Genomic DNA, 13,873 nt, shown 5'->3' with positions numbered 1-13,873 from the left:
TTATTCACTCTTATAGATGAAGTTCCCATCAACCGCCATTATTTGAATGACAGAAGGCAGCGGTTGCAGTTAAAAATCATAATTTGTGATCGACTGAAGAAAAAATGTCACCTACATCTTGGATGCACTGGGGGTAAGTTGATAAACATCAAATTTTCATTTTTGGGTGAACTATCCCTTTAAATGTCAAACATTACAGCATTAAACACTTACAGGTCTTTCCCTTCACTAAAAACACATAAAATAACAACATCTCAACATTCATTCTCCTTATCCAGTCCTATGCAAAGCATGCTGGGAACTAGAAATCCACTGCCTAATTTCCAAAGTTATCAAGACAATGTCATTACATTACTGCAATCAATTTTTTTCTTTTGTTTTTTTAAAGGCAATTAACGCATACATTTGAGTTTAAATTATATACGATTTTAAGTTGATGTAATGATCAACATTATTTTGTCAACAAAACTAACAAAATAATATTGGCAACTTAAAAGGTTTAATTAAAACAATACATTAGAATTTGTAACTTGCAACCATGCATTTATTTAAGTAACAGGTCCCCGGAATTACTTTTTAGAGTGAGTGTGTGTGTGTGTGTGTGTGTGTGTGTGTGTGTGTGTGTGTGTGTGTGTGTGTGTGTGTGTGTGTGTGTGTGTGTGTGTGTGTGTGTGTGTGTGTGTGTGTGTGTGTGTGTGTGTGTGTGTGTGTGTGTGTGTGTGTGTGTGTGTGTGTGTGAGTGTGTGTGGGTGTGGGTGTGGGTGTGGGTCTGTGTGTGTACATGGGGATGTGAATTTTTCCCCAGCTTTTTATTTTCAGTTAGACATCGGTCACTTAGACAAGTGTCGCTGGTGTAATGGACGCCTGAGAGTTTTACTGGCTAGTGCCAGTGCTGTTGTGTTTAGTGTAAATGTTTTTAGATGATGGATTTCGGAGGATGCGTGGGCTTTGATCACCTTTTTGGCAGACATTAGGATATGAAAACATTATCACATTACTTTAGAAGGAATATGATTACTCTAAAAAGGTTAAATACATACAAGAGATTGCAGATGTGTTGTCAAACAGCATCAGGGCACTATGAAACCTTAAAATACATAGTTTAGGCATAACATACTGTAAATACACACTATCCTGTAATGGCAATAAGTGCTCAGTTGCGTTATTAAGGGTGAAGTCTTATCTGCCGAATGAATGCAGCTGAAAAGTGGTTTATGAAGAAGTCAGTCCACAGTGGTGAACCTGAACACTAATGTTTTGTGTGACACAGCAGAGCTGGAATGAATGACTGCTGCTGTCTCTAGGCTGAGAGAGAGGGGGACAGAGAGATGGAGAGAGGGATAGACAGATGGAGATGGATGGAGAGTGAGAGAGACTGATCACACCTTAGTAATGACCACTTGAAGTGACTCATTAGCTGTAATAATATCTGCTGTCTCAGTCATCTAGATCATCTATTATTCCTGTCAGATGGATCGGCTGCTCACACACACACACACACACACACACGCACGCGCTCACTGCGTTTTGCTGAGCTTTTCTTAGTCTGGACCAGCGCTGGGGAGTAACTGGCTAAAAGTAGTGATACTGCTAACTACATTTATCAGTAGCAAAAATGTAATTCAGCTATTTTCATAATAGTCTAATTTATCAACAAGCTTATTTAACAAGCCATTTTTTCCCCCGAAATATCCAAGTAGCAGAATACAGTGAAGGCATCTCTTTCAAATGATTTTGGATGATCTGATTCATCTTATCGCATCAATTTTGTTCAGATGATTAATTTTGATAATTCTGAACTTCAGTGTAGTTAGCCACTTTTGTTAGTAGTTTACAGGGAAATGAACTGCTTAAAAAAATCATGGCTTGACTGTCAAGTGTAGTTGAGCTGCTGTAAACTATAAATAGATTTTAGTTCGGCTACAGTTTCACAGTAGCTTCCTCAACACTGTTCTGGACCTCCATGGCAAATGTGCTTCATTCTAAACTTTATTTATTCATGCAATGGCTGTAAACCTCAAACTATGATTAGCTCATTCTTCCACATGAAACCAAGAAAGTTTCATTTGGTAGACTGGATACTGGCCAAAAACAACAGCATCTGTATTCACATCACACACAAACGGAAAATCCTGCTGAATGGGTGTGAAATATTCAACAGTCGGTTGGTCGACGTGTTTCTCTGTTAGCTTCAGGCGCTCTGAAAATAGCAGCAATAAATACACCTCATTACATCCGTGTGAGGACAAAAGGTTTAAGAGCAAGTAATGTCTTAAAGCATATCTAAAAATGCCTTAATGTGTTGTAGATTGTATATACTACATTATATGCTTGGTTTATATACATTATTATATACTAAAGTACCTTTAAATGACTAAAATAATAATTAGTAATTTATTTATGTATTTATTTATTTATAAATATTTTGTTATATTAAAATAATTTTTCATATTTATTTATTTTTAATTGAAAAATAATAATGACTAATCAGGAATAATAAACTCATTTTGAATTTACGCTTATTAACGTTCACATTGTATAGTTTCTTAATTACACTTAATGCTTTATTCCATTGTGCTCTTTAAGAGAGTAACTATGAATTGTGAATTCTTTTCATAATGCATTATATATGGAGGCTTTATAGGAACGGGACACATTTACACACGTACGCGCTCAGACACACTACTGTTCACAGCATCTTGAAGGATCCACTCGAGCGCTGTGCACTTCTTCAGCTCAGTACCTCTGAGCAGATGAAATAATGTTACTGAGATGAAAATCTTCTTGAAATTTCTGGGCGGCGGGTCCAGACAAATGGCCCATCGTCTGCGCTGAATAATGTAGGCAGAGTAGAGATGGGTTCCACACCACAGATCTGATGAATACTGCTGGACTGCCTCGATTACTTCTCTTTAAAGGTTCTTAAAGATGCTTTCCTAACACATAAAGTGTTCCGTGACTAATGTCTGTGTCTCTAATTCACACCCACACCTCTTATGTGTGGACAAATGTACAGTCTGTGTGTGTGTGTGTGTGTGTGTGTGTTTGACCAAAGAAATTCAACAGGATGTTGTAAAAAGCAACAGTTTAATTACTAAACTCAGACACCATTAACACACGCCCACAACACACACTTCACAATTGCTCTTAGACACACTTAACACACAAATAATACAGGAAGACCATTAAATGAAAAACAACCTGCCTTAAAAAAAAGCTTTTATGTCTTCTGTGTGAGCGGATGTTGTGAGACGAGGAACTCCGGAGGGAAGTAAACATTCAAATGGCAAATCTCCAAGTGTCTTAAAGGATTGTTTGGGGTTCAGTACAGCTTAAACTCACTACTTAAAACACATACATTAATTCACTTATAATGGAAGTCTATGGGGCAAAGCATTCAGGATGATTCCAAACAGAAATTATATATATATATATATATTATATATATATATATATATATAAATCCATCTATGTTGGACAACCTATGTTGTTATCTATGACAATCTATGTTGTTTCCAAAAACAACATTACAGAAAATCTTGCCTTATTGTCTTGAAATTCCTAGTGAGCAGCCAAAGGCGAATGGACTAAACAAACAAACAAACAAACAAAAATTAGATGTTTATTTTGAAGAAAGATTATAAATAGATTTTTTTTTTCTTTTAAAGTGTCCCATTATGCTTTTTCAGATATTATCTTTCATGTAGTGTGTAATATAGCTGTTTGCAAATTTAAGAGATCAAAGTGCAGATAAATGGAGTAATTGTCTCCAAAAATGTAGGTTTGTAACGATCTACTTTGACCATCAAACACTGTAGATGTAGCTGAGTCCTGGAAGAGTTTGGTTCTTGTTTTCAACATGTTGAGAAGACACTGTTTTCTGCGCTGCAAAAGCAAATCCACTTTGATGCACTTCAAAACCATGAGAACTCTGAATCAAATTAGTAGTGTCCCTGTGGTTCATGTCAAGTGCTGAGGAAAATCCGGAGCTGAAATACAGATATGGTAATGGGTGTTTCAATTCTGACATGCACTGACCAATCACAACAGACTGGGCCATCTGACCAATCAAAGCAGAGTAAGCTCTCGGAAAGGAGAGGCTTAGAGCAACTGAATCCTTTATCAATCCATTTAAGACACTGTGAGAAATGAGTTGATGTGCAAAGCATATTAAATCATTTTTTTTAACTGCCTATTATGCCCCATTTTACAAGATGTAAAATAAGTCTGTGGTGTCCTCAGAGTGTGTATGTGAAGTTTTAGCTCAAAATACCTCACAGATAATTTTTTATAGCATGTTAAAATTTAAAAACGAGCCATTTCAGTGTGGTCCCTTTAAATGCAAATGAGCTTTTGAGCTCAGCCTAAGAGGGCGGAGCTTCACAAGCTGATTCTCCGGTGACAGGATTCAGTCAGGATGCACTATAATGTCAGAAACTGTGAATATACAGTGGCATGAAAAAGTATGTGAACCCCTTGCAGAATCTGTGAAAATGAGAATTATTTTAATAAAATAAGAGGGATAATAAAAAAATGCATTTTTTATTTTTTGCTTAGTACTGTCCTGAGTAAGATATTTTACATAAAAGATGTTTGCATTTAGTTCATAAGACAAAACAATAGCTGAATTTATTAAAATAACCCCATTCATAAGTATGTGAATCATTGATTCTCAATACTGTGTGTGGTTACCTGATGATCCACGACTGTTTTTATGTTTTGTGATGGTTGTTCTTGAGTCTCTTGTTTGTCCTGAGCAGTTAAACTGAGCTCTGTTCTTCAGAAAAATCCTCCAGCTCCTGCAGATTCATCAGTTTTCAAGCATTTTTGCATATTTGAACCCTTTCCAGCAGTGACTGTATGATTTTGCGATTCATCTTTTCACACTGAGGACAACTGAGAGACTCAAACACAACTATTAAAAAAGGTTCAAACATTCACTGATGCATTAAGGAAAGAAGGAAACACGATGCATTAAGAGAACCAAGGGGTGAAAACTTTTGAACAGGATGAAGATGTCACAATTTTTTTCTTATTTTGTTTAAATATCATTGTTTTTCATTCAGTACTGCCCTTCAGAACCAACAGAAGATACTTGCATGTTTCCCGGCAGAAAAATTAAGTACAATTTACCTTGATATTTGAATTTAAAAGTTTTCACCCCTAATGCATCGTGTTTCCTTCTGGAGCATCAGTGAATGTTTGAACCTTTTTTAACAGTTGTGTTTGAGTCTCTCAGTTGTCTTCAGTGTGAAAATATGAATCTCAAAATCATACAGTCACTGCTGGAAAGGGTTCAAATATGCAAAAATGCTTGAAAACTGATGAATCTGCAGGAGCTGGAGGATTTTTCTGAAGAACAGAGCTCAGTTTAACTGCTCAGGACAAACAAGAGACTCATGAACAACCAACACAAAACATAAAAACAGTCGTGGATCATCAGGTAACCACACACAGTATTGAGAATCAATGGTTCACATACTTATGAATGGGGTTATTTTAATCAATTCAGCTATTGTTTTGTCTTATGAACTTAATGCAAACATCTTTTATGTAAAATATCTTACTCAGGACAGTACTAAACAAAAAATAACATGCATTTTTTATTATCCCTATTTTTTTTTTTTTTTTTTTAAATCTCATTTTCACAGATTCTGCAAAGGGTTCACATACTTTTTTCTGCAACTGTATGCTTCATGGAGATAGAACAGTTATAGTTTAGTTAAATTACGGTTTTAACTTATATTGTCGTCTTGTTTTTAATCCACTATATTAGTACAGGCCTGTTGTACCGTCCAAATGATGGTCAAAACTATACAGATGAGATTTATGACGTTTATTGTACTTCACAGAAAAGATGAAGCGTCCGTTTTCACTCTAGAAAATCACTGTTAGTGCTTAATAAAACACTGCAAGTGTGCATTAAAATATTATCCATAAACTCTCTTTTCCTTGTATTACCAACATACAAAGAACATAGAAACACTCGTTACAACTAACAGTAAACGAATATATAAAGATCTTATGCCTTTCGGGTGGTGCTTAATAAATTTATATCCGTAAATAAACTCAGATGAACTGTAATAAAGTGCTCTCACCTTCATTACTGCCATATCCAGTGTCACTCTGGAGACTGTAAGCTGGATCACGAACAATTTTTACTTGTATATCCGTGAGTAGCACATTTTTAGCACAGTCTCTGTTTTGTATTGTCTCTTTGTATTGATATTTGTTCACGAAGCAGTCCAGTGTGAAATGATTTGCACAGACATAAACGAACTTCGACATAACTGAGGGAGAATTTCCTGGGAAACAAGTTAATCCGCCTCGTTTTCAGTGGCTCAGATTCGGGTAGTAAATGAAGAGAGCTTTGTGGATTAATCCATCTAGCTACAGAACACCTCAAACGCTTGGGGGTTATTCTCGTCAGTGCAGCAATGGCGGACTGTGTAAACTTGCTGTGAACTCACTCAGGGCAGTTCTATGTTCAAACAGCAGTGTCTGTCAACATTCGTGGGCGGGATCTGTGGCTTTTGTGACGTCACATTGCCAGGGATCTGGAAATGGCTTGTTCTGAGACACTGCTTATGATTTATGGGGATTAAAAAAAAGGAGTGGGTGGATTTTTATCACTATAGGGTGGTTGTGTACACACACTGCCAACACACACTTATGTACAAACACCACACAAAAGTGAATTTTGCATAATAGGTCCCCTTTAAAGGAAATTAAAGTGTGAACCTCCAAAAAAAAAAAAAAAAGGGGGCCTTAAAAATAGCATATTAGGGGGACTTAAAGACCGTACATGGAGTCAATTTCATGAGACGTGTTGTGTTTAACTTGAAACGTTCCTCTAAATACTCAGTGTTTTCCAGGCGGTGACGTCATTTGACTCTGCTGCAGGAAAACTTTCAGCATCTGTTCAAGAGTTGAGAGAGACTGATGGAGAGAGAGAATGAAGGATGCTCGTGTTGAGTAAGCATTGGTTGGCACTCGCTCTCAATTTCTCTCTGCTATTTAAAACTTGGCAGCATCTCTTGTGATGATTCATTCCTCACTGATCACTGTAAGAAATGAGAGAGAGAGAGACACTGTATGTCTTGACTGCTCTGCTTGTGCGCCGACACACACCGGCCATCATATCATTCAAGATCTCTGCTATTTATACACACCACTCACTGAGGTTTAAAGGCACCATACCATGGTAAACTGGCCTTTTCTTGCTCTTTTGAAGTACAGTTTCATGCGCTATATTTGATGTATTAATCCTTAAAAGTACAGATGCATAAAAAGAACAGTTTAGTTCAAGTGGTCAGAGAAGATGAAGATAGAAACCTTGACTGAAGTTAAAAGTAGACTTCAGGGGCAATACTAGTAGTGTAGAATATGATGTGTGTTGTGTTACTGTGGTGGATATGAGAATTTGTTTTCATAAATAAAGCACTCACACACACACACACACACACACAAAGCTTTCGGTACATGAAAGGGACATTAACCTTTGATGTTTGGACAGAAGATGACAAGTACATCTGCATGACCTCGTTGTGCCCATCTGTTTTTGTGTATGTGTGTGTGTGTTAGGGGTGTAAAGTGATGTCAGAATGAATATCAAAATGATTTAAAGCACATTTTGTTAATACTTTTTTTGTACATACACTAACTTTCAAAAGTTTTGTCTCTTATGATCACTAAGGCTGGATTTATTTGATTAAAAATACAGTAAAGACAATCAAAAATATTAAAAATATTACAATTTAAAATAACTGATTTTTATTTGAATACATTTTAAAATGTCATTTATCCATGTGATGCAAAGCTAAATTTTCAGCATCGTTACTCCAGTCTTCAGTGTCACATGATCCTTCAAAAATCATTCTAATATGCTGATTTGCTGCAAAAGAAACATTTATGATTATTATCGACATTTTTTGTAACAATGAAGAAGTCTTTACTGTCACTTTTGATCAAGTCTGAATAAAAGTATTTATTTAATTTACTTTTGAATGGTAGTGTATATATTGCATAGACAATATAAGCATTTTAATAATATTTTATTTAATAATAAACATGTTGCACCTAAATAAAAATGCAAATAAATTTTAATAAATTAAATTTCTATATATTATACACATAATTCTATATATTTTGTAAATATGATATTATTTTCAATCATTAAAAAATGTAAAAAACATATTGGATAAATAATTTCACAATTCCTTGTTTGATTTGATCACTTTGTCCAATGCTCACATGATTTCTTTGACTTAACCAGGGTTCCCGCGGGGTCTTTAAAAGTCTAAAATTCTGAACTTTAAATTTAAGGCCTTAAAATGTCTTAAAAACGGCCAGATTTTCGCTGGAGGCACACGCCAGAGCGGAGAAACACAAGCTAGCCGCAAAATCCCTTCAGCGGACTCGGCCATTTAGCCTCACCACTGCCGTCATCCTCCTCAATGCCTGGTTAGCCTGGAATTCAATGACTGAATTCATTGAAATAAAATGATTTTTTTTAGAATTTCTTTGATTTGAATATTTACTTAAAAAGAATACTTAAAAAGGTCTTAAATTTGACTGAAACCTGCATGAACCCTGCCTAACAAACTGTCACAGACAGGTGATAAGTTCCTACTCCACAAAACTGTGTGTTAAATGTCAAATGTGTCCTTTGCTTTATTTTGCTTTAATTGAGGACAGAAAGATTGATGTTCAAAGCTTAATGTAATGAAATAAATGATCCACAGGTTGTGTACTTCATTAATACTCCCTTGGTTTGTCTGCAGTACTCGTCAATGCCATCTACTGCTGGACGTGTTCAACTCGACCGAACATGAGCTCACGCTGTCTGCCAAGAGCAACCAGGACCTGGTGCTGCACGCCAGCGAGTGTCAGAGGTACACACACACACACACACACACACACACACACCTTCACTTTGCACTGACTCCTCCTCTATCGCTGTGATGTAACGCCGTCTGTCTGGCTGATTGAAGTCTGTAGACTGTCAGACGGCATTACCTGACCCTCTTCTCCACTGACAGCTCTCTATTTCATGAAAGTTACTCTCATGAACCGGAGCTGCAGCGGGTCACAGTTTCTGACTTTCATAGAGCGACAGACGCACGCTTATAGTGTCTCCGTATACTCCGCAGTAGGTTTTTGATGTGTCGTGCTGAAATTGCTTTTTTTTTCTTTTTTTTTTTTGAAGATATGCAAACTTAAGGAGACAGGATTCACCACATGACATACTTTCATTTGAAGGAATGAAGGATAAAATGCAAATACGACGTTTTATAATACGTTTTATATTCCGCCCTGAGTTTAAGATGAGAAAAATACTGATTAAATCTTTATTCATGTAATGTTTTTTACTTATTTCCTGGTTTGGAAGCTGATAAGTTGAACCAAGTGACTTATGAAGAGCAAATGTCATCGTGTCAATCATTAAAGGGATAGTTCACCCAAAAATGAATCATCATTTACTCACCCACGTCCCTTTTTGAATCCGTATGATGTTATTTATTTTGTGAAATACAACTGTGAATGTTCTCTGAAAATCTTCCTATATCATCTCTCTAATCTCATTTGCATATTCAAACTTTGTGGAGTTGTGATTGGTGGAGACGCATGAAAACCAATGGTGTTTGGTGTCATTGACTAAATGAGATTTGAGAGCCACAGAGTCGAGCTCTGCATTCTAGCAGGTCTCGAGACCCCATCAGAGTTCTTGTTGCATGGGTTAAATCTCAGAATTAAAGCCTTTGTGCTCAGATTTTGGAGGAGAGATGTTCGGTCGTCAGTCAGTGACATTCTGTTCTTGCGTGGATGTTAAAAAATATTTAATTTTGCAGAATAGCTAGTAAGCCAACAGTTTTTGTTTATTCTTATTTTTGGCTTAGCCTATAGTTTGAGTGACAAATATCATATTTAATTTAGTCTATTTTTCTCTGTGACTTTTTTTACGGGGTTGACAGTAGGCTATCATAAGACAATAACAAATAAAATTTTGTATAGCCGACATTTTATATTGGTTATTCCCAATCACTCTCTCTTTCTTTAGGGGAAGTTTAAATGTGAGATTCTGGAAAGGAGATCTAAATTTAATGGGACCCGTTGGGTTGGGAAGAAAATCATTATAAGTGGATAGCGGGGGAGCACAGAGTGAATTTTTAGGGGGAACGAGTGGGTGCTCTAATACAGAGGAGAGCAAGTTTTAAAGTGAGTTAATTTATTTATTTTTTTTAATAATTGATGACTTAATTTACACTATTTTTCAAAGATATCATGATATCTATCAGATACAGTATAATACCTGTTGCCACAATTTTATTGAAAAAACTTTTTTTTTTTTTAAGATACTGATACTTCTATTTATCAAGGATGCAATAAATTGCTCAAAAAAATGACCGTAAAGTCAAGTACAAAATATCATATTACAAAATATTTCTATTTCAAATAAATGCTGTTCTTTTGAACTTTCTATTCATCAAAGAATCCTGAAGAAAAATGTATCAGTTTCCACAAAATTATTAGGCAGCACAACTGTTTTCAGCATTGATGATGATAATAATAAATGTTTCTTGAGCAGCAAATCAGCATATTAGAATGATTTCTGAAGAATCATGTGACTCTCAATCTGGAGTAATGATGCTGAAAATTCAGCTTTGCCATCACAGGAATAAATGACATTTCAACAGTTCTTTTAAACTGTGATAATATTTCACAATATTACAGCTTTAACTGTATTGTGATTAAAATAAATGCAGCCTTGGTGATCATAAGAGACTTATTTAAAAAAAAATAATGGTAGTCTCCTTTAAATGTTAAATGCATTTTCCATTATTTTTGAAGGTTAATTTTCTCAACTCACTTGCTATTGCCTGTTTATTTTGAATTGCTTGATCGCTTTCCTTTCTCTCTCTCTCTCTCTCTCTCTCTCTCACTGTCTTGTCCACTAACGGCATGAAAATCCTAGAGAGTTGCATTGTGGGAAATGTAGCACCGTAAAATGCTTGATAGGTTTGTGTTGACCTGCAGAGTTGTTTCTTTGTATACAAGCCCTCCGCCCCTTTGACACCCTGCAGAGTCGCATACCCTTTCCCCGATCACCTGATTAATGACTGGATTGGGAAACGTGCTGCTTTGACAGAATCAGAGAGAATTGATGAACAGATTACAGAGTTCCAGAAGCGCCGGCGGGATTGATTCTGGAGGATGAAATATAAACGAGCACATACTGATCGATGTCTCTGTTTGTGTGTGTGTGTGTGTGTGTTGTACTAGTTATTGATCTCATAGATAGCTAAATTGGGTCTCCCCCCTTTAATGACATGGTGTGTGTTTTGTGTTATTGTGTAGTTCTTCATACTGATTCTTTCTTTCTTTTCTCATAACACGAGACGCATCATCTTGTGGAGGTTCTGTGTCTTTTCCTCTGCCTCGCTCTGTCATTCTGTATGATGAATGCTTTCAGGGAGAGGTTTTTTAAAGGACGACACTGTCCTCGCTGCATACCAATCATTCATGTCAATCATCTGCGGGCCGCCAGCGTGACAATGAGGCGTCCAGCGGCGCGAGGGCTCACCTTCACTAATCGATTTCTCTGAACCTCAGATCTCCTCATTTTTTTCTTTTAGAGAGAGGTTATTTCTGTAAGAGCTGGATATGCTGGAGTTTTTCTCAGTGAAGTGCTGTTGTGTTTAAGATGAGATTTTGATTCCTGGTGTGCATTTTGTGTTTTCGACACTGAAAGTCTGATTATGCTTTAAAGGGGACCTATTATGGCCCTTTTCACAAGATAGGTCTCTGGTGTCCCCAGAATGTGTCTTTGAAGTTTCAGCTCAAAATACCCCACAGATCATTTATTATAGCGTGTAAAATTTCCCCTATTTGTGCAAAAACATGCTTTTTTTGTGTGTGTCCCTTTAATTGCAAATGAGCTGCTGCTCCTGGCCCCCTTTCCAGAAGAGGGTGGAGCTTTAACAGCTCACACTTCGGATACTCAACAACAACAAAACTGGAGAATCTCACGCACTCATGCAAAATCTGGTACATCCAATAACAGAGTGTTTATGATGTTTTTTAGTGCATACATTGTATATCTCCATCTGCTACAGCAGGGAAACAGAAATGGTGGACTGCTGTGGCTCACTCAGGGCGGGATCTATGCTAATAGGGCAGATTGTCACCAGTCATGTGCAGGGCTTACATAAGAGTAGCGGGAAATCTGGAACTGTGCGTTTGGAAAGACTGTTATGATTTATGGGGATTATAAATAAAGAAGTGCGTGAATTATTATTATTTTTATTTTTTTTACCATTATAGGCATGTGTGTGTATGTTTACACACATCTGTGTTCAAACACCTTATGAAACCGTGTGATCAAAGCTTTTTATATGCCAGCATATTAGAGCAGGTAACTAACGCAGATCATAAAGATCATAATAAGTTCATATTGAGCCAGACTGGTTGAAGTCGAGCGTGTCTGTGTTCAGTCAGCTGACTCTAATGAGACCTTCAAATATAAAGCTCCAATTGTCTTCTTTTAAAACATACCACAACGTTGCACACACTCCAAAGGGTTTCAAAAAGATTTGACTTTGAGTTCAGGTGTCATTGTCATGGTTCTGGCTCAACAGGTTAATTGGTCAGATTTATATTCTTTATTTAAGTTGTACTCAATTCAAGGAGAAAGAAAGAACTTTACTAACACAAAGTAAGACATAAAACTAATAGCCCTAATTATATTTCAGATTGTGCCCTGGAAAGTTATCATACAGACATGAATTGACATTCCATTGACGTTCAGTCAAACCTTCAGCCAAAAAAAAAAAAAAAAAAAATACACTATTTAAAGTGTATTTTACTCCTCTCTCTCCTAATTATTTTTGTGCCTAAATATCTTTATTAAATTAATTAATTTGTTATTGTTCACTTAGCTTCTTATGATATTCATTTTAATTAGATTTTGATCTAATATTAGAATTTGGATTATGATGTGAGAAACTTGCAGTTTTTGTAAGATTGAATGGATTTGAAAAGTCTCTTAATCTTTAATAAGAAGCTTGTGTGTGTTTCAGCTTGAGAAGTTGTAAATGCAAATAGTATGAACTTATGATCAATGAATGTTTCCTTTCATTTATTCTGATGAACGTGTCTATATTTAAATGATAATGCATATTTAAGTGATTGGCTGTGTAACACCTGAAGGGGCTGGATTTTACATGAGTGTGTGTTATTAGAACCAGCGGACTTCATGACAATCGCACCACAGGGAATTTACAGTGAATACACACACACACCAAAAAGGGCACTGAATTTGTGACACATTGTGCATTTTGGGATTTTGCACTCTTTCCACTTCTCTTGTGAAGTGCGTGCTGCCTCTGTGAGTGTGTGTGTGTGCTGTACTCTGCTCAACTTCTTCATTACCCACATAATTTAAACAAAAGCCTGTTGCTGTAGCAACAAGCCTCTAAGTGCTTCCTCCATGATGAAGGGCCACTTTTCCTTTACTCTGTGTGTGTGTGTGTGTGTGTGTGTGTGTGTGTGTGTGTGTGTGTGTGTGTGTGTGTGTGTGTGTGTGTGTGTGTGTGTGTGTGTGTGTGTGTGTGTGTGTGCGTGCACGTGCACCTTTTTGTGATTTATGAGGACACAAATGTGTATAATGACATGGGTATTACACTGGTATTACGACGTAAGTATTTCATGAGGAATCATTTCATGAGTCCTCATATTTAAAATAGCTTTGAAAACATACTAAGCAATGTTTTATTAAAAATGTGAAAATGCAGGATGAAAATGCAGTCCCAAGATACAGCCGAAATTCTCTAGATCTGTTCCTGTTCCTGAGGCAACATTTTAAGGCATCATG

The 13,873-nt window shown here is 36.4% G+C and overlaps 1 protein-coding gene across 2 annotated transcripts in view; it reads left to right on the top strand.

Moving 5' to 3' along the window:
- The window catches only part of trappc9 (trafficking protein particle complex subunit 9), a 243,329-nt gene that overhangs the window by 140,328 nt on the left and 89,128 nt on the right, over positions 1–13,873 (top strand). For both annotated transcript variants that reach the window (XM_067411133.1, XM_067411132.1), the window contains one exon: positions 8,784–8,894. In XM_067411133.1, the coding sequence (XP_067267234.1) occupies positions 8,784–8,894 (111 nt within the window). The remainder of the gene's footprint in view (positions 1–8,783; positions 8,895–13,873) is intronic.

This window comes from Chanodichthys erythropterus, chromosome 15 (assembly GCF_024489055.1).
Source record: "Chanodichthys erythropterus isolate Z2021 chromosome 15, ASM2448905v1, whole genome shotgun sequence".
Taxonomy (NCBI): Eukaryota; Metazoa; Chordata; class Actinopteri; order Cypriniformes; family Xenocyprididae; genus Chanodichthys; species Chanodichthys erythropterus.
The sequence above is the reverse complement of the archived record's forward strand: the minus strand, read 5'-3'. Positions and strand labels throughout refer to the sequence as shown.